At 39.3% G+C, this 26,264-nt stretch overlaps 1 protein-coding gene across 1 annotated transcript in view; it reads right to left on the bottom strand.

Moving 5' to 3' along the window:
* The window catches only part of LOC126378010 (nephrin), a 107,129-nt gene that overhangs the window by 1,656 nt on the left and 79,209 nt on the right, over positions 1-26,264 (bottom strand). The window contains exons 6-22 of the mRNA XM_050026032.1: positions 15,937-16,073; positions 14,935-15,088; positions 14,353-14,490; positions 13,568-13,732; positions 12,685-12,843; positions 11,066-11,197; positions 10,513-10,593; positions 9,409-9,691; positions 8,379-8,614; positions 7,764-7,872; positions 7,282-7,451; positions 6,306-6,476; positions 4,257-4,447; positions 3,080-3,245; positions 1,834-1,955; positions 965-1,100; positions 257-366 (exon numbers count right to left, since the gene is read on the bottom strand). Coding sequence (XP_049881989.1) covers positions 257-366; positions 965-1,100; positions 1,834-1,955; positions 3,080-3,245; positions 4,257-4,447; positions 6,306-6,476; positions 7,282-7,451; positions 7,764-7,872; positions 8,379-8,614; positions 9,409-9,691; positions 10,513-10,593; positions 11,066-11,197; positions 12,685-12,843; positions 13,568-13,732; positions 14,353-14,490; positions 14,935-15,088; positions 15,937-16,073 — 2,660 coding nt within the window. The remainder of the gene's footprint in view (positions 1-256; positions 367-964; positions 1,101-1,833; positions 1,956-3,079; positions 3,246-4,256; positions 4,448-6,305; positions 6,477-7,281; positions 7,452-7,763; positions 7,873-8,378; positions 8,615-9,408; positions 9,692-10,512; positions 10,594-11,065; positions 11,198-12,684; positions 12,844-13,567; positions 13,733-14,352; positions 14,491-14,934; positions 15,089-15,936; positions 16,074-26,264) is intronic.

Genomic DNA, 26,264 nt, shown 5'->3' with positions numbered 1-26,264 from the left:
GAAAATAGACTTAAGTTTAACCTAAATGTTATGACAATCTTACAATATTGGTACCTACAGAAAGTGCTTGACGTTGCAAGCTGAATCACCTAGCTGTCCGAAAAAGAAAGACGACGCTGTGCTACGGAAGGCATGTTAAGCCGCTGGTCGCGGGCTGCTAGCCCCGTTGCTTCCACCAAACCGCAGTAGAGCACCGTGGCGGAGTATTCTCCGGTAGTTGGACGCATATAGGCTGTTTATGTATGTATGTAATTACCTGAGCGCAGTTACCCTGATGCAGCACAGTGACGTCAGGAGGGGGAACGGCCATCTTGTCCAGTCGCTGTCGTCTTAGTGTCCCACCGGTCGATTGTCTATCTAGAGATACTGAAACAAGAGCTTTCATTAGTATACTCTATCTCTGAATGCCCATTCGAACCCCGCCCACGGTATCGTACTTGCACCAATGAGTTATAATTGATCTTTAGAACAGTTTTTACTGAGAAGCTCGGTGGCGCAGCGGTAAACGCGCTCAGTCTGCGATTGTTGAAGTAAAGCAACTTTCGCAAAGGCCGGGTCATAGGATGGGTGACCACAAAAAAAAAATAGTTTTCATCTCGAGCTCCTCCGTGCTTCGGAAGGCACGCTAAGCCGTTGGTCCCGGCTGCATTAGCAGTCGTTAATAACCATCAATCCGCACTGGGCCCGCGTGATGGTTTAAGGCCCGATCTCCCTATCCATCCATAGGGAAGGCCCGTGCTCCAGCAGTGGGGACGTTAATGGGCTGATGATGATGACAGTTTTTACTAACACAGCTGGCTCGACCATTATGGACGGTGACTCACCACCTATCACGTTGGTCTAACAGTCTCGTAGTAGTCTCGGTGAAGTATGGGTACTTAGTTCACCTTGTTAAGGATGTACCTCTGACTACCCCAATTGGGATATAGTCGTGAGCTTAGGTTATGTTATAGTAGTTTCTTACCATCCATCCCGTAGCTGTGCGGCGGGCTGGCAATGTGCGAGGGGGAGCCTCCAGACACGCCTCCGTTCATGAGGTGCGGCTTGCTGAGCGGCTGCGCCCCGTACTGCTGTGGCGGGGTCGGCGTACGCCCTTGTTGCTGCGCGGAGAATATGGAGAATGTCATTTAAATGAGAAAAGAAAATGAAATATAATGGCCCACCATGTTCTGTTAAATAGCGCACCAACGCTCTATAGGTAGGACATGTACACAAGCAGCTGGACGCGATACATGTTTTTTTTTTATATTTTTACGCTCCCAATTGACCATGTAATTTAATTACTAGCTTAGCTGATTTAATAGATTAATACAATCGGTCAATAAAATTAAAAATGTTAAACAAATACAAAAATTTTATATATTTTTTAATTAAAAAAAATAACAGTAATGATGTTAGTATATAACTTAAAATATAGAAAAAAAATCAAAGCAGAACAAAAAGATTAACGCCACAAATACTTGTTCACAGAAACAGCACAAATAATAAAAAAGCATTACCCTTCGTCTGTGGCAATCAGATAATCAGTAAGGAAAAAAACAAAAAATATAAAATTAATTAAGTAACAATATTCTTATATTGTACAAATATACATCGGGAAACATAATTAATATTTTTTTAAAAGATTACGAAATATTAAAGTTAATATCAAGATAAACGCGTCAATAATTATTATCAAAATAAAATGACTAGAAAAATAAATAAACTGACTAAATTAAAAAGAATTATTTGTAAATTTTTCCTGTGTGAATTGTGCAATAAATATCCTGTGCGGGGAGGCCTGTGCCCAGCAGTGGCGTTTATAGGTTGTTTTATGTTATGTATGGAACATACCTGTTGGTGCAAGTACTCTCCGATGAGCGGGGGATAACTGAGGTATCTGTCAGACGCCATATTGTAGTAGGAGCCGTCCAGAGGCGGCATCGGGCTCGGGGCAGGCACATAGTTTTGTTTGCCTGCACAACATTGGTTAAGTGATTATTCAAATTCAAAAATATCTTTATTCAGTAGGTAACATAGTTACACTCTGAATAGTCAATTTTTACATAACGAACGTCTCATCCGCCTAAAACTACTGCAGCTTCTCACAACCTGTATAGCCGGGGAAAAGAAGCTGCAAGAAAAACCTCGGTACAGGGCCCTAGACGTTCTTTAAAAAAATATATTTATAGTTGGGGTCGGTGGCCAGTCGTAAGAACGCTTGACTCTCATTGTGTGATCGCAGGTCCTAATCCTACGTGCTTAAACCAATGATTTTCGCATTTGTTTTCGAATCCATATTTGGGTGAAGGAAAACATCGTTAGAAAACCCACATTCCCGAGAAATGCTTTTCGTTACGTGACCTAATCTGTATTGGCCTGGATTTTCCTTCGCGGGTCGAAACGTCAGACAGGCAGTGGCTTCTGTATAAAACCGGACCTATCAAATCTTCAGGTTAGGTAAGCGGACCCCGTGAAGAACGAGATAACGTTAGAGAGATAGTTGATACAAAGTTGATGGGTGTCTTTGGGTGTGGCGCAGAAACATGTGCAGACATTGTCGATAGTACAGACCTTCTTCTATCGTGTGGATTGTGAGGTGGATTACCAACCTCATCAACCCCGGTGTCAGGGTTACTATTGAACCGCCAAAGACCCCTGACATGGCTCATGTAACGACTTTTAAGTTCCTTCGTGATCCCGCCACATTCATCAATCGTATCCATTAGATTCTAGTAAGTTTGCCCCAATGGCATTTACTACTTGGCCGGACAAATGAGGAGCGCCGAAGGCTCTCACCAGGTACAAAATTTAAGACAACAGGCCTGAGGGTGCCCGTTAGATCTCATCAAAACCAATAATAGTTAAAAAATACATTATTAACTTTAGTTTTACTTTTAGGTATTTATTTTTTGTTGCGCCATCCCGCATCCAAGTTGTTTGTAAATGTTTGTTTCCATTTGGTGGTTGCCTGGAAGAAATTGCTCTAGAGCAATAAGGCCGCCCAAATTGTACTGTATTCGTGTGTTATGTCTGTTTGTTGAAATTTAATTCTGTGCAATAAAGTATATTTGATTTGATTTGAATAATTTCTACTTACCAGCACTTCTTCCCAGGGTGCTATGCCCGGTGATGTCCTTATGTCGGTGGGGATGAGGCAGGGTCCTGGCGTGGTCACCTTCATACACGGCGTAGTTAGGGGGTGGGTAGTCAAGAGGCGGTGGAATGACCAGTCCTTGATCGTCCATCAGGTAAGCATCGGTTTGCTGTTGAAGAAATTTGGAGTTAGAATGCAGAATGTTACAACTAGTAATTAGTTGATTAAAGAAATCTAACATTAATTCTACTGTCAATGTAATTGTTGTGTGTGGATTTTTTTTATTACGTCAGGCTCACGAAATTAACGTAACGCGTAATTTTTATCAAGGATAAACTTTTTTGCATCTACGTCATTTCGCAAGGTGTTATGGCTGAGGAGAAGAAATGACAAGAAACTGCAACAGCAACACATCTTTTAAATCAATGTATGTATACATACATCACAAGTTATTTAATAACTAGAGAAACACATTTAATACCAGGCATTTTTATCATTTAGGCTTTGGCGGCGAGGGTGTGCTGCCGCCAAAGGATGTTTTCGGGGTACCGAACTGAGCATAGTACCCCGCTAGCCACAAGTTGGTAGTGTGACTAGGGATCGACGATCCAACAGTGTTGTGTTGGAAGTTGTATATATGCGTCTTGCCGTGTAAACTTCGATACCGCGTTTCACGACCGCTTGAAGACTGCATTATTGAATGTGGCGCCATCTGTTGCATGTGAGCGGAACTAGGTGGCCAACTAGTTGGGTCCGCTACAAGGCAATCATTCATAATAAGCTTTTTTGCGGTAAGCTTCTTAACGATATATGGTTCGCTGAGGTCCGTGTTACTTATTCTATGTTTATTTATAGGTAATATGCCCAAGTGTGCTATTCAGACGCACATCCATCGCAAGATGAACTGGCTGGCTAGTCAAGTTGCAAACGATAATGAAAATCAACGGTACACTTGGAGTAAAATTAAGTGCCGCTGGAATTAATACTATTTAAATCTCTCTCTCTATTTAAGAGCTGCGCTCTTGTCGGTGGAGTAATCGCCATTCCTCTCTTCTTCCCGCCAAAACCTTCACCTCCCGATACGACACGACCTGCACCTTCTCTTTTATTTGTTTACTATTTAAATGTTCTGCTTAAAATAGATTTATTTGATCCTCGAAAACCAAAGAAAAAGACTTACCTGACTCAGCATGTGCCTATTAGGCATGGAGGGCACCTCAGGGATGGGAGGTGGTTGTTCGCCATCATCCTGAGAGTAGGTCTCCGATTTCTCTGAGACAGAACTGAGGGTTTCCCCAGTCATAGTGTCGTTGTATGAGGATGGAGCATACATCTCAATAGTTGCTGACTTTGAAGCCTGGCCCGCTTGTTCTGTTTAGGAGAATTATATTTTATTATTTTTAACATCGGTTTAAAGATACTTTATTCTCAAAAAGACATACAGTCACTTACATGAGAAGAGAACTTATAATTTAAGTAACTTAATAACTTAGTTATTTATGCTGTGTCGTACGCACCGCCATGCTTAATAGGTATCGCTCAATAGGTGTAACTGCTTAGATCAGAAACCACCGCAACATAAGGTCACAATTATAATCCCGATGAGGAACTTTGTAGGTTACGTTTCTCAAAGACAATGTAGATGGCGCTGTACACATTTTTCTTCGTTTGACCTTCTAATTTAATAGATAACAGACATATTGCATCTTTTATCTCTGTTTTTGGGTATTTAAATGATGACCCTTTTTATTATACCCAGACACAATTACATCTTCCATCCATTATTATTCTGATCAAAATGAAGAGAAGCAATATAGGTAGCAACGTATTTCTATACATAATGTGATCCAAATATCAAGCAACAAAATAATTATTTATTTATTTCAAAAATTTAGTACACACAGTGATTATGCTAACTAGCATCGTTAAACCATGGTTTGTGTCGATGCTAGGTATCTACGATATCCGTCTTACATTATACATAGATAAGTAGGTAACAAAAACTTGTGGGTAAGCAATAGGTAAACAAACATTTTATGCAGTTTGTGTCTCGGCTACGTGTCGCAGAGCGCAAGCAAGTGATATGATAACTACATAGTTACAATTGTACCTATAATTATTTTTTATTATAATTATTTGTAATTATTTTTATATATGCTTTTGCCATTAAGTACATTGCATTTTTTAATAATTATGTACCCTTGTAATAAGCAAATAGGTAATTATCACCGTTAAAGCTGCACAACGCCATCTATATTGTTTTTGGTGAACGTAGCCTGGCTAGTCCCTCACGGGTATGATACAAAATCTTAAGATGGATGAAGAAACGTAGTGTCGGAAAATCAGCCCAACCTATACAGGGTGTTAGTGACATCGTAACGAATACTCAGAGGGATGATTCACACCATGATTCTGAGTTAATATCAAGTGGAATTTTCCGTCGCAAAATTCATGTAATTTTTTTTAGTTTTTTTTTTAATTATTTTCAATTCTATACTTTTGCGATGGAAAATTCCACTTGATATTAACTCAGAATAATCAGCTGAATCATCCCTCTCAGTATTCGTTACGATGACACTTACACCCCACACAAGTACATACGGTAGCCATACAAGTAGGTATGGGTGTTAGTGACACCGTAACGAATACTGAGGGGGATGGTTCAGACCATGATTCTGAGTCGATATCAAGTGGAATTTCCTGTCGGAGAAGTCATGACAATTTTAGAGCTTATTTAAATTATTTTCCGTTCCATACTTTTGCGACGGAAAATTCCACTTGATATCAACTCAGAATCATGGCCTGAATCATTCCTCAAAGTTTTCGTTACGATGTCACTAACACCCTGTATAAGACGTCCTTTGTCGGTTTCTACGACATGCCCGGGTATATAGTGGTTTTCATTTCTTAAGCAGGTCTGACTGGCAGTTTCTATAAGTCTTTTTAAGATTTTGGAATCAAATGATTTATAACTTTTGTAAATAATAAACTTAAGATTCTTTCAGACGGCTTGAAAAGTCTGGCATTTTTTTTTTTGTAAACTGTTTTTATTCTCGAGTTCAAAAGTCGTCTCGTTAAGATTGATACGTAAACTTTTAGAAAAACTAAACTACTTATCTAAAACTTGTTTTAAACAACATGAAAAACAACTTAGAGTACTACACTAAGAGAACGCTAAGCAGCGAAAATAAAACAAAAGGAAAAAAGAATAAAAAATAGAAAAACTTACCTTTTAGCCGTCTAGCTCGCCGTTTTAAAACAAAACAAGCAACCAAAGCCGCGTTTATAAGAACTAACACAGCTCCAGTGATGGACACATATACTATAACAGATTTTGAAACATCTGCCGTCTCTACGTATTCTGTCGATACTACGTTCAACTCTCCTACTTCCGAAGAAGCTGGTGAAGGAAAAGAAAATAAAAGAATTTTAGCAAAATAAAAAAAAAAAACAAAAATAAAAAGGGCGGATCGTGCGAATTTGTTAAACAACATTTTTTTACCAAGAAATTTTTGAAATTTTTAAATTCTTAGAAAATGTTATATTTATTTTTCCAACACAATTAAATTGTCATATAAAACACCCTCTCAACAAATTCACACTTCCCACCTATACAACAACCACTAACAACAACAAAACAACAGCATAAAAACATCATAACAACAATATCAAACCTCTGATCCGTTTGTTGGTCCGTTTATGTAGACAGAACCCAATCAACAGTACATTCAACAGAATTAGAGCTGTGCCTACAATCGTTCCGGTAATAATGAACACTCCTGGCACGTGATAAGAGTTATATTCCTCTGAACTTGATTGTACTGATGACGGGATTACGTCTGTTGTTGCGTGGAAATATAATTTTGTTGTTTAGCAATTGTAATTTAATTTAATTTTATAATTGTCAGCAATTTTGTTGTTAAAGAAGAAATTGTAAGGTCACTGCTTATTTCTGATGAAAATGTATATAAAAAGTAGAAAAAAATAGATAACATTTCTTTGCGCAATGGGTACAGAAATTCCTATGCAACTTGTTTTAAGTATCACAACAAATGTGTCGAAAATCACAAATGTCTAGATAAAATCTCTTATAAAGTAAGATAACCTTCTCTTTTATTTTTCAATACCTTTGCGTAAACGTCAAAGAATAACATTGATAAAATCAATTTTAGTGTAACACCGAAATGTCAATTTAATATACTTACTAAGTGTGGTAGCTTTGGTGTCATCGGGTCTGTATTTGCTCTGACCAATCTTGTTGATTGCCATGATGGAGAATACATAGTCAGTGTTCCTCTCGAGCCCTCCTATTGTATAGGAGGTCGCATTCTTCGGGACTACATCCTCATATTTGTAGGAGTCATCGTAAATTTTGCTGTAACAATAATTTTATAATTCATCGTGTTCTTTAAATATCTTTTAGACTTGACTTATTGTAGATTTTCCGCAGATGGCACTAACTATTTGGCCGGATAAAAAAGTGTCTTCTATGTCTGATAATTTGTTAGGTTTATTACCATCGTTATTATTATAACTTGACTTATGTAGGCTTGCCTGAAAGAGCATTAACTACTTGACCAGATAGGGAGCTGAGGACTCTCATCCTGAGAAGAAATACACCACGCACATCATAAGAAAATCGAAGGAATAGAAAATGATTTAAAAGTTTTGTTTGTTAGTTACTCACCGGTATCGAATCCTGTACCAAGACTGCAAGCCGCCGTCAAACCCTGGCACCCACTCCAACGTCACTGAATTGTACGTAACATTCGTCACCGCCAGTGATATTACTTGATCTGTAAAAAATGTTGTTGTTATAATAATAGGCTAGATTCCAACTAGTCAAAACTTTAAATGTCAAAACACGAAATTACTACGGAATTCGTATGGAAAAAGTGTGACACTGTGACGTTATAGAAACATATGATAAAATATCGGACAATCAGAATTTCATAACGGCCTTTGTGGTCCAGTGGTTGAGCGTTGGACTCACAATTCGGAGGCCCCGGGTTCGAATCCCGGTGGGGACATATCACAAAAATCACTTTGTGATCCCTAATTTGGTAAGGAAATTACAGGCTGATTACCTGATTGTCCTAAAGTAAGATGATCCGTGCCGGAAGACACGTCAAGCTTATATTATATTATACTGCCCGGTTATATTTACTGATGTAAGTGAGTAATCGTGACATGAGCCATGTCAGGGGTTTTTGGCGGCTCAATCATAACCGTGACACTAGGGTTGATGGGGATGGTATTCCACCTCACGACCCACACGATAAGAAGATTAGAAAGCACTTACCGGGAGCACTAGTAATATCCAGTTTGACAGACGTAGTAGTAAACCCGAGGTCGTTTCTTGCACCACATTCATAAGATCCATAGTCTGAAGATGAGACATCATTGATAAGAAGCACTGAGGTGTAAGTGATTGGGTCGTTTTTGTGGTACTCAGCGAAGTATTTGGTTGAAGTGTTAACTGGTAACTTGGCTCCGTTTTTCGACCATGTGAAGTTTGGTGGTGGAGCTGATTTGCATCTGGAACGAAAGAATTCAGAAATGAGGATTTATTTAATGATTTGATGACAATCTCACATGATGGTAGGTGATGTGGGCGAAGGTGGGACATGGTTACCTAGAAAGTGTCTACGATGATGCTTTCAGATGCTTATAGAAAAGGATTTTAGTATAATTTTATCTTGAAAAATTCGTTTCTTGCGCACTCTTGTACTCGACTACTCGTAAACGAAGTGATTTGTGTACTCGTAAACAAATAACTGACTGACAGATGGTGTCTTCATAAGACCTAGGGGAGACCACATCAAAACAATTCATGTCGACAAATCAAATTGCAATATTTCCTCATTCTAGCTTATGTTTGTACGTATTTATTTAGGGGTCCGTGCTGTTAGCTTTCCTCAATAAATAAATTAATATTGCTTTTTAGATGAATTGCTTTGATGTGGACTTTTTAACAACCGTAGTCTCATTAGCAGTTCAGATTACTGTAAATGCAAGAATTTACTTTGATAGTGGTCATGATAAGCATCCATTTACTCTCTTTCTCTTGTCTTACAATCATGATTAATCATGAATGAATGGTAGGAGAATATTATGTGCTAAATTTTATGAATACCCATAATCTGCATTTGCTGATATTGTAATACCAATGTATTATGTTCTATCAACATTAACTTCGTCATCTTCAACTCTACGTTAGACGTAAATGTTTTAATATTTGTTTCTCAACCTCACAATAGATTTTTATTAAAGGACTTAATATCTTTTGTGAATACCTATCATAATCTATAGGATGATACAATATGACTTACCGACAACTCAATCTGCCAACTTGGCCAACATTCGAAGCAGACTTGACTAAACTAGGCGAGGTATCAATCTCTGGCTTGAATTTCACAACCAGCATCGCTTCTTGCCTCGTCTCTCCTCCTATACCATTGTCTACCACACATTCGAAGTTGCCAACATCTTCCCTCGACGCCTTTTCTATCAGAAGGTAGCTGGTTAAATTCTTTGGGTCGAAGGTAACGCTTCTAGCGTCTATGTCGTAGCCTTTTCTTTCCCATCGAATGTGTTCTGCTGTTAAGGGGTTACCTGGAAAATGATTTTTTAGTTAGAAGTGTTGTTTAATCGTTGGGTCAGACAACAGACACCTGAAATTTATCTTCACATTAAGTTTGTTTATTATCTTCTTGTCGTGCATCTCCATTGATATTCATCTCCATTGTTATTTTTTTGTTTTGTTTATGCAACAGGGTTATAAAAGAACCTTTTACCTGTGGCCTTATAGTGATGACTATATATCGTATTATTTATTAAATCTATATTTATGTTGTTTACATTACATTCAACATAAGGTTTGTTTATAGAACAGGGTTATCTTCTGTTTTGGCTATAAGTAGTAACTTTTTTACTTATTGTAGATTTGCCGTAGATGGCATTAACTACTTGGCCGGACAAATGGGGAGCGCTGAAGGCTCTCACCCGGTACAACGTTTAAGACAACAGGCCCGAGGGTGCCCAGTTGGGCGCGAACCTCGGCTCAGTTCGTCTGAGAGGAAAAATATTTGAAAGAATTAATCGACCCTAGTGGGTCGATAGCGATAAACGGTGATTGAGGGATAAGCGCTAATTGAGAGAAATAAGTAGTAACTATAATCATAATCTATAATGTAAAAGCGAAAGGTCTACATAACTCACACACTTATCACGAAATCTCAGAAATTACAAGTGCTAGGAATCTCAAACTTTGCATGAGGGTTCCTTTAAGACGTAAATGCTCACCAAGATGGGATTTTGCGAAATTCAATCCCAAATGAGGCCATAAGGGGTGGAAAAGTTTGTATGAAACTTCTATAGTTCAATATTTAGGTTTCACGCGAACGGAGATGCGGCGGAGCGATGTTGATACTTACCAGTAGCAGTACAAGACAGCATTGCATCTTCATTTGGATTTGCGATTCCGTTTTGTGATACTGATTTGATACCCGCTGGGTCTGTAACAAAAGTACTTATTATAATTTGATACAAAATCTAATCTTCCTTGTGCTTCCAATGTATATCGCTGATACTTCTTTATAACTTTATGTCGTCTTTTGTTGGACATAGCAAGGTATTATCAGCTATATTGCTTTTTACTAATGTCAATATATTGTGCCCACAGGAAGCAATTCATCTAAGAAAGCAATATTGCTATTTGACATTTGTTTGCATTGCGCACTTAGGGTTGATGAGATTGGTACTCCACCTCACAACCCACACGATAGAAGATTATGCACTTAATTTTAAAAGCACAAATGTCAAATTGCAATATTGCTTTCTTTCGATGTGGCCATTTTAACCCTCCTGTACTAAAGTCAATATTATACTTATATGCGTAAATGTTAAGTTGCTGTATTGCTTTTTTAGATGAATTGCTTTCATGTGGCCATTTTAGACCTCCTTTACTAATGTCAGTTTCATACTCACAATGCACATTGACGGTGATGTTGATGGTGACAGCTCCCTGCGAGTTGACAGCTTCACAAGTGTACACACCAGCGTCGTGGCGGGATAGACGTGTCATGTTCAACATACTGCCTTCCGATATGATGCGGTCGTCTGGGGAGATATTCGGATAGATTAGTTTTGGCACAGAAAACAAATTGTTGAAACAAGAAGAATAAGATCTTGTTATGTGTGTTATGATCTCGTGTTGTTGTGTGTGTGGGGCAATGGAGGCATACTGTGAACACCAACAGAAACAGATCAGAAATGATCAGAAACGTGGAGAAGGGCTCGACTCTAAACGTGACGAGCTGAAGGCCCAACCATCTGCGGCGATAAAGCTGCTTTTCCATTGACGCTGAGCTATGCGGAGATGAGCGGAGATGTGCAGGAATCGACCAATCACCGTGAGGGAGATAGTGACAGAGCGTCTTCGTTTTAAGCTCTCTCGAACGCAGTGATTGGTCAAATCCGCACATTTCCGCTCTTTTCCGCCCATCTCCTGAAACCCGGCTTATAACTATGTCGGAGGTATGATGACGTGCATTGAATATGCCGTACATTCACTGCTCAGATCGGTTACGTCACCTATATAAAAGTGTTGATAAACTTGAGCATTCACTTGTAATGAGCAGTTGTGCGAATGTTATAATATGAGAAAAATACGAGAACATTTAAGCGAGCATTCTATCGAGCGTTCTTGCTCATGAAAACGTTCATAGAAATGTTTGGCTCTATGCTTGGCTCGGCTTGTTGTTCAGTTCGACACAATATAAAAACGGCGAATGCTCGATGTTCTGTTACAAGTGAATGCTCAAGTCTATCAGCACCTTTAAAGCGCATCTTCGGCGCTCCTAGATTGAAAACTTGTCGCCATGGCCGAATATGGATGGAAGCATATCACAAGTTTTATATAGAGTACAATCACCCCAACTTTACGACGTCCAATATCCGATTCGAGCCAAGATATGATTAATATAATTAGCGAATGATAGTGACTGAAACTTTGGAGACTTTGGTGCAGTGCCAAATTGCAATCGACCCAGGGATTCCTTTAAAACTACCATTGCAGATATGGTTGCAGTGAATGTGGAATAAAAATCAAACGCCTGGCACGCTAACGGCGTGAGTAGAGCGAGTAAATGTCAAAGCGGGAGTTGTCAAATTTGACAGACGAATTAATCGTTCACGCAGCGACTTGCTCGTGTTTTGAATATGAGAAAGGTGTCACACAAATAATGCTAGAAGGTTTTGCCTCATCCTTTTTGGTGCAAAGGTGGTGATGGAACTGTCTGTCGTCGTCTGTTTTCTGACTCGTTATAATCTGGGAGTCTTCAAGGCTAGAGTGAATAGGTATTGGCTAGGTAAGCGTGTCGTCTAGAAAACATCGTCACTTACTATCAGGTGAAATTGTGGTCAAACGCGAGCCTATATTATAAAAAAGATACATAACTAGGTATGCTGTACAGACTGTTAGCGACATCGTAACGAAAACTTTGTAACGAACACTTGATATCAACTCAGAATCATGGTCTGAATCATTCCCCTCAGTATTCGTTACGATGTCACTAACACCTATAATATCATTGAAGTTAACTTACTGCCACTGCTATAAGAAGACTGCGTTATAGGCAGCCCATCTTTAGTCCAGGTATAAGTAATGCTGCCAGGGTTGCCATCAGCTCGTAGGACTATGATCAGAGGCTCATTCTCCACGCCCACAGTCGTCTCAGGCGTGGTCTCGTCGAAGATTGGGGCGTCTGTGGGGGACAGATTTTGTTAGTACAGTCTAAAATATTTTTGTCTCATTATGACGTCAAGGAAGTGTCAATAAGATATCTAAAGAAGTTTATTTGCAATATAGAAGCAAGACTTCAGGGAGTAGACACTAAGTTCCATGGAAGGCACAGACACTCATAGAAAGCCAAGATTAAGTATAGTTTTTCTGTTGTTTGACTAAGCAGGGTTCCCTTACTACAATTTTTTTTTGACAGGTTGTAATATTAATGAAACTAAGAACATTCTGATACTTCTCAAAAAAATATTCCTCCCTATGTCATATATGTAAAAATAATGTTAGTGAAATCGTAACGAAAACTTTGAGGGAAGTTTCAGTGTGTCATCAAGTGGACTTTTCCATCGCAAAAGTATACAATTCTTCTTCTTTGCGAGTCGATGGCGATCGATATTAAATTTTTGCTGACCAGTAATTGGCCACGCTTACGGCATTGTCAGTGGCTTCGTGAAGTACACAATTGAAAATAATAAAAAAGAATATATGAATTGTGCAACGGAAAATTCCACTTGATATATTACCTTAGAAGCATGAGCTGAATCATCCCCCTCAGTATTCTATAGGTGTCACTAACACCCTGTCTTTGGAAAACGACGTCTGGAATGTGTTGTATTTGTAGCAACTACATTAAGGAACAAAAACTTTGTAAAATTCCCAAGAAAATACCCAGAAGTAGCCTCAATACTTACAAAGAACCTTCAAAGCCAGTGCATCGTGCACACTGCGTTGTAAAGCCTCGTTCATAGCTTGACAGGTGTAGACTGCTCCATTCATGTCTTTAGTGATGTTCAGCCTTAGCTGAATGGTGGACACCGTGCCGCCGTGGAGACCCTTCTTTAGCTGCATCGGGAGTCCTGGGGAAAATAATGTGGTTTTAGACTGAATTTGAAGAATGTGGTCTTAGACTGAATTTGAAGAATGTGGTCTTAGACTGAATTTGAAGAATGTGGTCTTAGACTGAATTTGAAGAATATGGTCTAAGACTGCATTTGAAGAGTTAGCAAGTAATATTTGGCGTTGGAAATGGTAGATAGAGTTAGCTTGAGAATCCGTGATGGTCCTCGTCGGAGAATGCGTGACTTTTTATACATATAGTGTAGTTATAGTATGCCACTGACCTGTGGTGCACCAGCTTGCTTCTCCATCGGGGAGCGCTGCCGATTCCAACCCCGGTACCGGACTTGCACCAACGAGTTATTGATTTATCTTAAGTGCAGTAAAGTTTTCATTCGCACAGTTGGCTCGACCATTATAGACGGTGATACGGCTCACCACCTATCACGTTGGTGACAGAAAGCTCGGTGAAGTGTGGGTACTTAGTTCATCTTGCGATGAATGTACCTTTGATTACCACATTGGTATTTCTGAACCACATTGATACATGAACGTCGGAGTTGAAGCAGTCGCCGTAGCCGAAATCGTCTGGATCACTCATCATAGTCATGAACTTATGTGTTATACATATAATAATTACCTTGCACTGGTATCCCATCACGCCACCATGACAACGTAGCAGGAGGGTTGCTAGACGCTGCATCGCAGAACAACGTGGCTTCTACTCCTGGCTTCAGCTCGTCTGGCTCAGCTCTGACCTTCACCGCTTCTGGAGCGACTGGTAAAATACAATGCGATATTAGTATTCCTCTAGACGTAGAAAGAAAAATCGTTTTTGTTCATCTCATCTGTTTTGGGGGTTTCAAGAGAATACTGAACAATGTTACACTTCACACTCCGACTCACTGTTGTTACTTTTAAGTGGGACTCAGGAGACACGAATAGAGATTTATGGAAGAGAGAAGTTGCTTTTATGTTAGCAGCGGGTCATATGAGCCATGTCAGGAGCCCCTGGGTCACCACATGTCACGGTCTCGCGTGAGCTCCAGACAAGATTATCAGGCCATATTTACCAGGGTCTTCCAAAATAAAAGTGTATATTTCGGTTTACGATGCATGACCATCATCAGCTATCGTCCTGGCTAGTACTAATATGTCATGGAAAATTGGGATTTTTAGAATTTGTTTTGAATTTGGAATGGGATTGATAGAATATACTTACAATGGACGTTAAGAGTGACGGTCTCGAACAGCGGGATTTCAGTAGCGCTGTTGGTGGCTTCGCATCTGTACTGAGCTTGATTGTCTGTGACGTTGGTAAGGATGGAGATCTCCGCTGAGACTGACTTGTCTGTTGTCTTCATTACCGAGTGGATCTATGGACAAAGGTGTACATATAGAAAGAGAAAAGAAAGAAAACATTAATTTCCATATTGGACGCCATATCAAGTAACTGAAATGTAAATCTAAGTCTATCTGTGGTAGCTTGTAATTAGCCTTTATTTATTATTAAGGTTTTGATTGTGTAAATAATGCTCCCCGAATAAAATAAAAATAAAAAATAAAAATAAAATAAACAACAAGAAAACAAAAAACTTTAAAAAAAGAACACAAAAGACTTTAAATAATAAATTAAGCACTTAAAATAGACGTTGAGGAGGGCGCCCAAAATTATAAAAGAGGAAATTCGTCAAGAGAAGTGTTTCAGGATCGAAGCAAATGGAATTCTATAGTCTCTGCTTAACCCGGTGGGAAATTGGGGTGAGTTTATGTATGTATGTATAAATTAAGCACTTAAAATAGACCTTGTGGAGGACGCCCAAAATTAAAAAGAGGATCTCCCTCAGCATAATGCCGGGACATGTGCTTAGCACAGCGCTTCTGGTGTTATGGGTTCTAAGTTCTACTTATTATTTATAAGTTTATTCTGGGAGAGGTTATTGGTGTATTGGGCTGATTTTCCCTTCACGGGTTGGAAAAAACCGGATCTGTCATCTTCAGGTTCATTAAGCGGACCTTCTGTAAAACGGGATAATGCTAGGGAGATGATGAATGCGTGACCATCACCACCTATCGTCCAGGAGTCCAGGCTAGTAACCTAATTTGTCAAGGAAAATTGCTTTTTTTCGGAACTAACCTAACCAGGTAAGCGGACTCTGCAAAAAAATGGATAATGCTTGGTAGATGTGTGTGCTTCTTCAACATTCATCAAACAAAACCTCACCTTCTTATCATTCTTGAACCAAGTCAAAGTAGCCAAGGGGTTTCCTCCAGATGAAATGCAGGACAGCTTCTGCACCGTGCCAGCTGCTAATGTCGTCCCGGGGATGTAGCCTGTGATCATCGGCGCTGACGGTGGATCTGGTGAAGATAGGCTGCTGTTAATTAAAATTATAATAGTGGTATTGTCATAGAATAAGGAATAATGCTGCGTCTAGAACGGCGACTCTCCGCTCTCCACCAGCGGCTGAGCTAGGTTTACCTCACCCCCTCTCGGTCTTACTTTAGTCTGCCATGGTATGGGCGTCAGACGTTACAGTCTGTGTAAAATGAGGTGTTTTATACGGAGTTTCCGCGGTGTGATATGTGTGTTTGGAGTCGACTTAACACCTTGTATTTTACCCCTTTGTGAGATTTGTTTAGATAAATAATTAAATACGTTTTAATTTCCTTAAATAATGAGTATTTTCAAACTTAAGAGGATGATTAAAAAAGTTAGTGACTTTTTGTTTTGTATGACAATTGACACTTTTAATTATGTATATTACACGTCTCCATAATTTACCTATTATAATGTATTCTTTTCATTAGTAGTTTTGTTATTATAAGTAAGTTTTATTTATTCATTTTGCATATATATCTTTAATAGGAATATATATCTATAATATCAAGTATAAGTAATGCATTATAATCTATATAAGTATCATAGTATGTTTTCTTTATTGTATATAAGTAGGTACGTAATTGAGTTTGGTGTGTCCGTGGCTCACGTTCGATAGGTCTCCCATAATACCAGCGCCGCGGCCCGTGCTAAGCACGTGTCACGGCATTATGCTGAGGGAGATCCTTTTTTTATTTTGGGCGCCTCCATTGTGTATTTAATGTCTGTATTATTTGTCTTTGTTTTTTTCTATTTTTTTTTGTTATTTCTGTATTGTAAGTTTGTAAATGTGGCGTCCAATATGGAAATAAATATTTTCTTTCTTTCTTTCTTTCTTTATATAATTATACGGTCGTCATAATGTGGGATAGAATTATATTTATAACTATAGACGTTTCATACAATTTTTTCCACTCCTTTTTACCCCCTTAGGGTTTGAATTTCGTAAAATCCCTTCTTACGGAGCACTTATGTCATAAAATTAACCTCCGTGCAAAATTTGATATTCCTAGCAGTTGTATTTTCTGAGATTTCGTGATGAGTCAGTCAGTGACCATTTCCTTTTATAAGTATACGTAAATATCTATATAGATACCTCAAATATACGATTTTGATTTGCCATTGCAATATTTTATGAGGTAAGCGTTCCGAGACATAATTTAACGTGGGTTTTAGGTTCGCAAATATACATTAGATAACAAGGAAATTCACTTAAAGGTGTCAAGATCAATACCCATGTCTATGATCTAACCACAAAGACAGAGAACTGTCAATTTGTATTGTCGTAAAGCCAGTCCGTGGCAGAATTTTTGATGGCGAAGAACCGCGAAAATAACCTTGTCAAAAAGAAAAAGAAATTTGAGGCAATGATTAGAAAAGTAGAGTTTTAGATTGTTTCTAGAATTTACTTCTACTAGAATATACGGTTGCAGAGGCGAGGATGGGGGATGGGTGGTACGGCAATGCAGGACGGAAAGAGCGCGTCACAGTGACTGTAACCTGGAATCTGACAGAGGGCAGCAGTAACTGTCAGTACTATTCAGAGGTGGAGGACAGCAGTCCTAGTACGGCTTTAAAATAGACTACTCTGGGCGCCATCTCACTCGCGTCAGGCAGAGTAGTGTGGGGCGGAAGGCAAGAGGGAAACCACTGCCCTATTTTTCCCTAAAAAGTAGCATGGAGAATGCTACACCGACAAGAGCACATACATATTCATAACATAATCAGCCTAAATACATCCCAGTCCTGGGCACAGGCTTCCCCTCAATCAACCGGAAGGGGTATGGAGCATACTCTACCACGCTGCTCGAATGCGGGTTGTTGGAGGTGTTTTTACGACTAATAGCCGGGACCAACGGCTTAACGTGCCCTCCTAAGCACGCAATCATCACTTTTTCGGACAATCAGGTGATTCAAGCCTAAAAAGTCCTTACCAAACAAAGGACAGTCTGACAAAGTGATTTCGACAATGTCCCCATCGGGATTCGAACCCGGGGCTTCCGGATCGTGAGCCCAACGCTCAACCACTGGACCACGGAGGCTGCTGTGTGGCTCTTAAATTAGTTATGGTGAGAGTATACTCCAACCTAAAGGCAGCTCTAAAACCTAAACTTTAAGCTAAGTAGGTCATCAAAACTTTAAAACTGAACAGAAATTATCTCGAATGAGTTATTATAATCTTGTTCCGTTTTTGTTCCGTGTTTCATGTTTCAGAAAACAAAAACATGTGACATGTTGGTTGTTTATTGTGCTATGTTCCAGAGCAGTAATTAATGTTTGTTCCTTGTATGTTTATCTACAATCGTGACGAATTTCACGTTTGAAGAGGCAGTACGGTCAGGAGTATACACTTTTATACACTCTATGCAGGAGTATACACTTTTATACACTTATATATGTATACACTTTTTTTTACGTGACTTATTGTAGATTTGCCGCAGATGGCATTAACTACTTGGCCGGACTAATGGGGAGCGCTGAAGGCTCTCACCCGGTACAACGTTTAAGACAACAGGCCTGAGTGTGCTCAGTTGGGCGCGAACCTCGGCTCAGGGCGTCGTCTGAGAGGAAAAATATTTGAAAGAATTAATCGACCCTAGCGGGTCGATAGCAATAAGCGCTGAATGAGGGAAATCGTCGACCACGCTAGCGGGGTCGGTATCGGGGTTCTGAAGTGTTTGGTGTCGCGAGTTGATTGGCCGCCTCTATGGCTAGAGTAATCGGGTCGTCGGGATCGTATATTATTACGTCCTTCGAACGCCGATACTTTTCAGTACCGTCCCTAAGCGGAATGTATTCAGAATAATATACACTTTAAAACCATGTCACATTAAGTTTTTTGACAAATTAAACAGTAAGTCTCGTTAGATGTCAAATATGATAATGCGACAGGGTTCTAAAGTGGGTACATGATATTTCTCATGACTGTACGTGGATAGTTATGGAAATAAAAATACTAAATCGTCGTCAGCTTCCTTCCTCAAACGGGAAGCGCCGGTGGTCCAGTGGTTGAGTGTTGGGCTCACGATCCGGAGGCCCCGGGTTCGAATCCCGGTGGGGACATATCACAAAAATCACTTTGTAATCCCTAGTTTGGTTAGGACATTACAGGCTGATCACCTGATTGTCCGAAAGTAATATGATCCGTGCTTCGGAAGGCACGTTAAGCCGTCGTTACATGAGCCTGATGTCAGGGGCCTTTGGCGGCTCAATAATAACCAATTTCAATATTCTATCTCACAATCCATACGATGAGAAGAAGATTCCATTTACTTCGATCCTGACACAATTTCAATAGCTTTAATGCGCGTTAAGAATTAGATCTGTCTAAGTCTGTAAGATAGTGTTGTGTAGTTCATTAGTATACGAGTAGTGATGTATCAGTCGCGATTAGGCTGATCGATTGTTTCCTATTTAACGGTATGGAATTATAAACAGAACAGATGAGGTTTAAGTTTATTTGTTAATTATGTTTATATTAAATGGATTGAATTTATTAAAATGATATTAAATATCTCCTATACTTAAAGGTTGCCTGGAAGAGATTGCTACTTAGCAATATGGCCGCCTATTGTACTCATTCTATTTCTCTTTTGTTTTGTATTTTGTTTTTTCCTATTTGTGCAAAAAAGTATTTGTTATGTTAATTTATTTAAACAGAGAGCGCGCGAATCAGTTTATCTCGCTTGCTCGCACGAAGCAAGATACATAATAAGAATGAGATGTATCCGAGCTGTACATTTAATCTGCATTGACTACATTACGAACCCTAGCCACATACAGGGTGTCCAAATAATCCGGTGGTATTTATACAGGGGGATCAGAAACGGAAGCGAATTTTCATTTTATTTACTTTCCGTCCGTGAGGTTTGAGGGTAAACAGCTTGCAGCCATTTTACGTGTCTTTTAAAGTGAGAATTATAATTCGGAATCTTAATTACATTTTGGCCTTAATTAATTAATTTTGGCCTTTGATTTTGGTTTCATACAAGACCATTAACCCGGCCCAGGGGGGACAGAGTCATCTTCCTTGCCCTCCACCGAGGCAAATCCTGTCTTTGCTGAAATATATAACACAAGCTCACGGCTATATCCTAATCGGGGTAGTCAGAGGTACATCCATCGCAAGATGAACTAAGTACTCCCGTCACCGAGCTTTCTGTTAGACCAACGTGATAAGCATGACAGGGAACTTAAAACAATGTAGATACCTTGTTTTAAGTTTACGCGGTTATTATCATAATTAAAACACATAATAACGGGTTCTTACCGCGTTTAAATGGGGATATGAGACTCCCGATATTTCGACACTGTTGCAAGTGCCATGATCACGGGATGACGGGATGACTCTCATATCCCCATTTAAACGCGGTAAGAACCCATTATTATGTGTTTTAATAATGTAGATACCCATTCAAATTCGTGATAACAACATGAAAACGCAAAATAATCAACAGTCAACGAACGAGATAGAAAGGTAAGGATAGATTGGGGAATAGGTAGGTCTGAAAGAGATAGAAAATATGCAGAAGATGCTTATAAGCAGTTTAAGCCGGCTGGGTTTATCGTGTTAGGCTACCGGGGAAATAGGCGTTTAGGGTTTCGTTAAATTATCAAAAGCCAATGAATTCTCATAACACAAGATAAGCTCACGACTATATCACAATTAGGGTAGTCAGAGGTTCGTCCATCGCAAGATAAACTACTCACTGTTCTGTTAGACCAACGTGATAGGTGAGTCGTATCGCCGTCTATAATGGTCGAGCCAAATGTGTTAGTGAAAACTGCACTTAAGATAAATTAATAACTCACTGGTGCAAGTTAGTGGCTCCCCGTTTGAGAAGCTAGCCGGTGAATTGGACCCAAATATACAGTACTGAAGCTCGGTGGCGCAGCGGTAAACGCGCTCTGTCTGCGATTGTTGAAGTTAAGCAACTTACTCAAAGGCCGGTCATAGGATGGGTGACCACAAAAAAAAAGTTTTCATCACGAGCTCCTCCCGTTGGTCCCGGCTACATTAGCAGTCGTTAATAACCACCAATCCGCACTGGGCCCGCGTGGTGGTTTAAGGCCCGATCTCCCTATCCATCCATAGGGTAGGCCCGTGCCCCAGCAGTGACGTTAATGGGCTGGTGATGATGCAGTACTGGGGTTCGAACCCTCCCCGTTTGAGAAGCAAGCCATATGAAGGTATAACTAAGTAAATACCTTCACTATTTAGGCCAAAAAGGGTCTTTATAAACGGGAACAATATTATGTACCAACACGACGGTAGAGGAAAGTTAATTAAATTAATTACTATGGCGCGTGTCTTGTCCTATACAAGGGTTATTATATCATATTTATCAACTGAAAATATTTATGCAACGGATAATGTGAAAGAGAGGATTTTCCATACATACATAATGTATAAATTCACGCCCCTATTGTCTAAAGGGGTGAGCAGAAAGCTGCAGAACAACCGCATTAAAACTTGGCTGCGTTTCGTTGCAATGGTCGGCTCTCAATCTGAATAATTCTTAATATTTTGAAGTAGATTTTGTTTATATACAACATTGGTCCCGGTTATTACTTACTGATGTAGAACGTAGTCGTTACATGAGTCATGTCAGGGGCCTTTGGCGGCTCAGTAATAACCCTGAATCAGAATCAGAATCAGAATCATTTATTCAACGTAATTATCATGGATAAACTTGTTGAAGGTCAATGTAACATTTTTGAATTTACGTCATTTCGCAAGGTGTTATGGCTGAGGAGAAGAAATGACAAGAAACTGCAACAGCAACACATCTTTTAAATCAATGAGGGTACATTACAAGTTATTTAATAACTAGAGGAACACATTTAATACCAGACATTTTTTATGTGTAATCATTAATCTTATAATAGGCTTTTTTACATAAAGTAAGCTTCACGTGAGCTTTAAATTTGACACCAGGGTTGATGGGGTTGGTAATCCACCTCACAATCCACACGATAGAAGAACAACCGGGATTTGAACCCGAGACCTCCGGATCGTTAACTGCACCACGGAGACCGTCAATGAAATCCGTGTAACCATTATTTGCATTTCAATAATAAAAAAACAAGGTACTACATTTCTTAGTTCCTTAGAGCATAAGTTCCGAATCCTGATTAAAACATATAACCAGGGAAACATGGGGAATCAGGGAGGATACGGCTAATAAACGGGCGGGGAGCGTGGATATTCCGGTCACGTATGATGTGGAATCAGCGTTCTATCGGCTATCGGTGTGGCCACGAAACCAGCGGGCGCATAAGCGGAGCGGGAGCTGTTTTTATTATGGCTATTATGGCCGGCTAAATCAAATCAAATCAATTTATTTGCGAGAACACATAAAATACAAAAAGGTGGTAAAATAATTCAAATAACAACGTTGTGATGTGTTCGGACTGCATGCAGGCGTACAATTATACATAAAAATATAAAAATAAAGGAATGGTACATTTAAAAGAAAATTATTGAAAAATTACAAAATTTAATTATTTTTATGTTCAAAATATACTAACTAATATTCTTTTTATGTTCTAACTCGCGTCTGTAATGCCTATTGGGGTAGATAGAGCCAGCAGAATATTGCATTATTATTATTGCGTATCTATGGCAAAAAATATCCTTCGACCAAGTCTCTGCTGCATCCATCCCACAATACAACTCGGCTGCGCCACCTAGGAACCGGAATACTACATAAAGACACCTGGAGACACCTTGAAATTGCGAGTACGAAGATGGATATGGGAAACCGTATGGTGACAATACCAAATAACAATACCGACTAATTACAGCGACCAGATAGAGGGTAAGAGTGACTGTCAGAGGCGGACAGGAGTTGTAGTATGGCTTTGAAATAGACTACTGGGCACCATCCTACTCGCGTCAGACAGAGAACTGCGAAGCGGAAGGCAAGAGGAAAACCACTGGCCTATTTTTCCCTTAAAAAGTAGCATGGAGCATGCTACACTGACAAAAGTGTGGGCTCATAAATTAATGATGATGCCAGCGATAGACCAATTCAATAAAAGTGAATTTAAACTAAAAAAAAAAACAATGTTCAAATATACATTATGAATTTATTCTGACAAGTATTGTGTTATGAATTAAACAATAAAATCATTTAAAGATTTCAATAATATGATTTATGTATTATGAACATAAAAATATAATTCAATTAGTATTCATAATTAAATTAAAATATACAGTATGTTATTGAAATAAATTATTAAAATGGTAATGCCTTAAACATCATACAATCCAAATCAAGTTGTTAATCTCCAGTGTAATCGTAGGGCCTTAAATAAAAGTAGTAAGCACAAGACAAAGTATCAACATTTGTTACGAACTCTTAAGATGAATATAATCAAACGAATGGTCGAACTATGATAAGTCCACCTTTTGTACCTATTTTTGTCGTTAATTTAATTAACATGTACAATAAAGAGTTTAATAATAATAATAATGGAGACAGTTCTTCGAATCCTTTAGTTAGTTACTCACAGTCTCCACACACACACACACACACGCACGCACGCACGCACGCACGCACGCACGCACACACACACACACAGTTTACTTTACAGTCTCTGGTTTCGTGGCCACAAGATAACATGTGCCTCTAATTTGTGATTTGCCTCCTCGACTATAAATGTTCATCACGATCTTGGAATAACAAAAGGTGTGCGGGGTGTAGGTATACCTAAACCATGGCTCATTCTGAAAAGGTAATCCCTAAATTCAGTTGTTTCGAGCCCGAACCGGGATTCCAAGCCGTGACAATACTGAATACCCGGGAAGATAATCTGAAGCCGATCTATTCTTTTTTTAAGTTTCATATAATGGCCCCGATTCCTGCAGACACCGCCTAATTTTATTTTAAGTTATATCCGTCATTTTCATATCCGTCGAAAAGGAAAGGGACGGATGATTCACAGCTCTTAATTTTAGGAAGAATGAGTAAATGAATGAATAACCCGGGCGAATCAAAAAGGTACGTCGCTGGTATGCAATCCGTTTGACGTGCTGTCTACTTAACTGTGTCGGGTTATTGACTGATGTAAAATTTTTAGACGGTTGGTTTAGATTTGTGCTTAAAATTGACGTGTGTTCCATAAATTTTATGCTTGTCGATTACCCGTCCCTTTCCTTTTCGGCGGATAAGAAAATGACAGATATAACTTAAAATAAAATTAGATGGTATTTACAGGAATTAGCACCAATATCTTTCTTTAGTAGAAATCGTTAGGTACTTGAAAATTAATCTTAGTAACAGATACCTACCGAGTCATGTAGATGTCAACATTAATCAAAATTTTGCCCTTAATCACCCCTTAGGGTGTCACCCTGATGTCACCCCGGGTGTCACTCACGTACTACATTGATTGATTGTTACGTACAAGATTTTGCTAATTTGAAATAATACTTGAAGTTGATATATAGGTAGTATGTTATTAGTGAATTATATTGTGTCCGTGCTTCGGAGCGCACGTTAAGTATTTGTCTCAGCTACTAACAACACAACTAAGCTCACGACTATATTGCAATTGGGGTAGTCAGAGAACATCCATCGCGAGATGAACTAAGTACCCACGAATCAACAAGCTTTCTGTTAGACCCACGTGATAGGTAGTGCGCCGTATCGCCGTCTATAATACGATCCCGACGACCCTATTACTCTAGTCATAGAGGCAGCCAATCAGCTCGCGACACCAAACACTTCATTCAGCGCTTATCGCTATCGACCCACTAGGGTCGATTCATTCTTTCAAATATTTTTCTTCTCAGACGACGCCCTGAGCCGAGGTTCGCGCCCAACTGGGCACCCTCAGGCCTGTTGTCTTACGCGTTGTATCGGGTGAGAGCCTTCAGCGCTCCCCATTAGTCCGGCCAAGTAGTTAATGCCATCTGCGGCAAATCTACAATAAGTCTCGTCAGAAAAAAAAGCAAAGTTTCCTTGCGATTCGATCTAACGAGACTTTTTCACGTTCGCCATACTAATGTTACGGAAATCTGATTGAGAGGTGAAGCAATCGGACTAACTAATCGCCCTTATATTTACTTATATTACATTATAATCTATACAGGTAAATATACATATGTGTTTCAAATTGAAACCGTGTATAACACAGTACATATTTTCGCATACACGTGGAGAAGAGAGAGAAAGAAGGAGAAAGAAGGAGAAAGAAAGAGAAAGGGAAAAGGAAGGACAAAAAGAGAAAAGGAAAACGGTGGATATTGTAATAAAGTCGTAAACAACCTCGTCTTTTGTACAACGCACCAAATTCAGTAAAGCCAATATCAAAAATAATTGGGAGACAACTGAAGATGATCTTTATTTACTGAAACAGGGATGGAGCAAGTATTAATTATGATTCCAATTAGAAAAAAAATAGAAAGAAATGCCTTCCGAAGCACGGAAGAGCACAAGATGATTTTTTTTTTTGTGGTGACCCATCTTATGACCGGCCTTTGCGGAAGTTGTTTAACTTCAACAATCGCAGACCGAGCGCGTTTACCGCTGCGCCACCGAGCTCCTCATGATAATTACGTTGAATAAATTTAATGATATTAATTCTGATTCAGGCCGCCTTGTGTAGCATTTTTGTTTTTCTTATGTTGTGTGGTATGTAATTTATGTTCATTCTGTGTTATAAAGTGTTTTTCTATTTAGATATTATTATCTAGCATTTTACGCAGAGAGGAATGAAATTTTCGTGATATTTAAAGATATTAATTTAAAACAATATTATATGATATTTAAATCAAGGGGGTGAGGTACACCTAGCTCAGCCACTGGTGGGGAGCGGAGAGTTGCCGTTCTATACGTAGTATTATTCCTTATTCTATGCCACACTGACCATTTCGTCGTGAGCTTGTTATGTTACCTTTCAGTTCGCGATACGAGCCTACCAGGTTCAGCAGAACTCAGCCAGGAACCTGATGTTCCACGTGGAGAACGTGACCTGCAAGAACCCCATCTCCCACCAGCTAACCCGGGTCATCAACGTGAACCTGGACAGTAACTGCTATGCTTTACCGGTGATTATAAATCTTCTTCCATCGTGTGGATTGTGAGGTGGATTACCAACCTCATCAACCCTGGTGTCAGGGTTACTATTGAGCCGCCAAAGGCCCCTGACATGACTCATGTAAC

Source organism: Pectinophora gossypiella, chromosome 25 (genome assembly GCF_024362695.1).
Source record: "Pectinophora gossypiella chromosome 25, ilPecGoss1.1, whole genome shotgun sequence".
NCBI classification, from domain to species: domain Eukaryota; kingdom Metazoa; phylum Arthropoda; class Insecta; order Lepidoptera; family Gelechiidae; genus Pectinophora; species Pectinophora gossypiella.
This window is presented reverse-complemented; position numbering and strand designations above follow the sequence as displayed.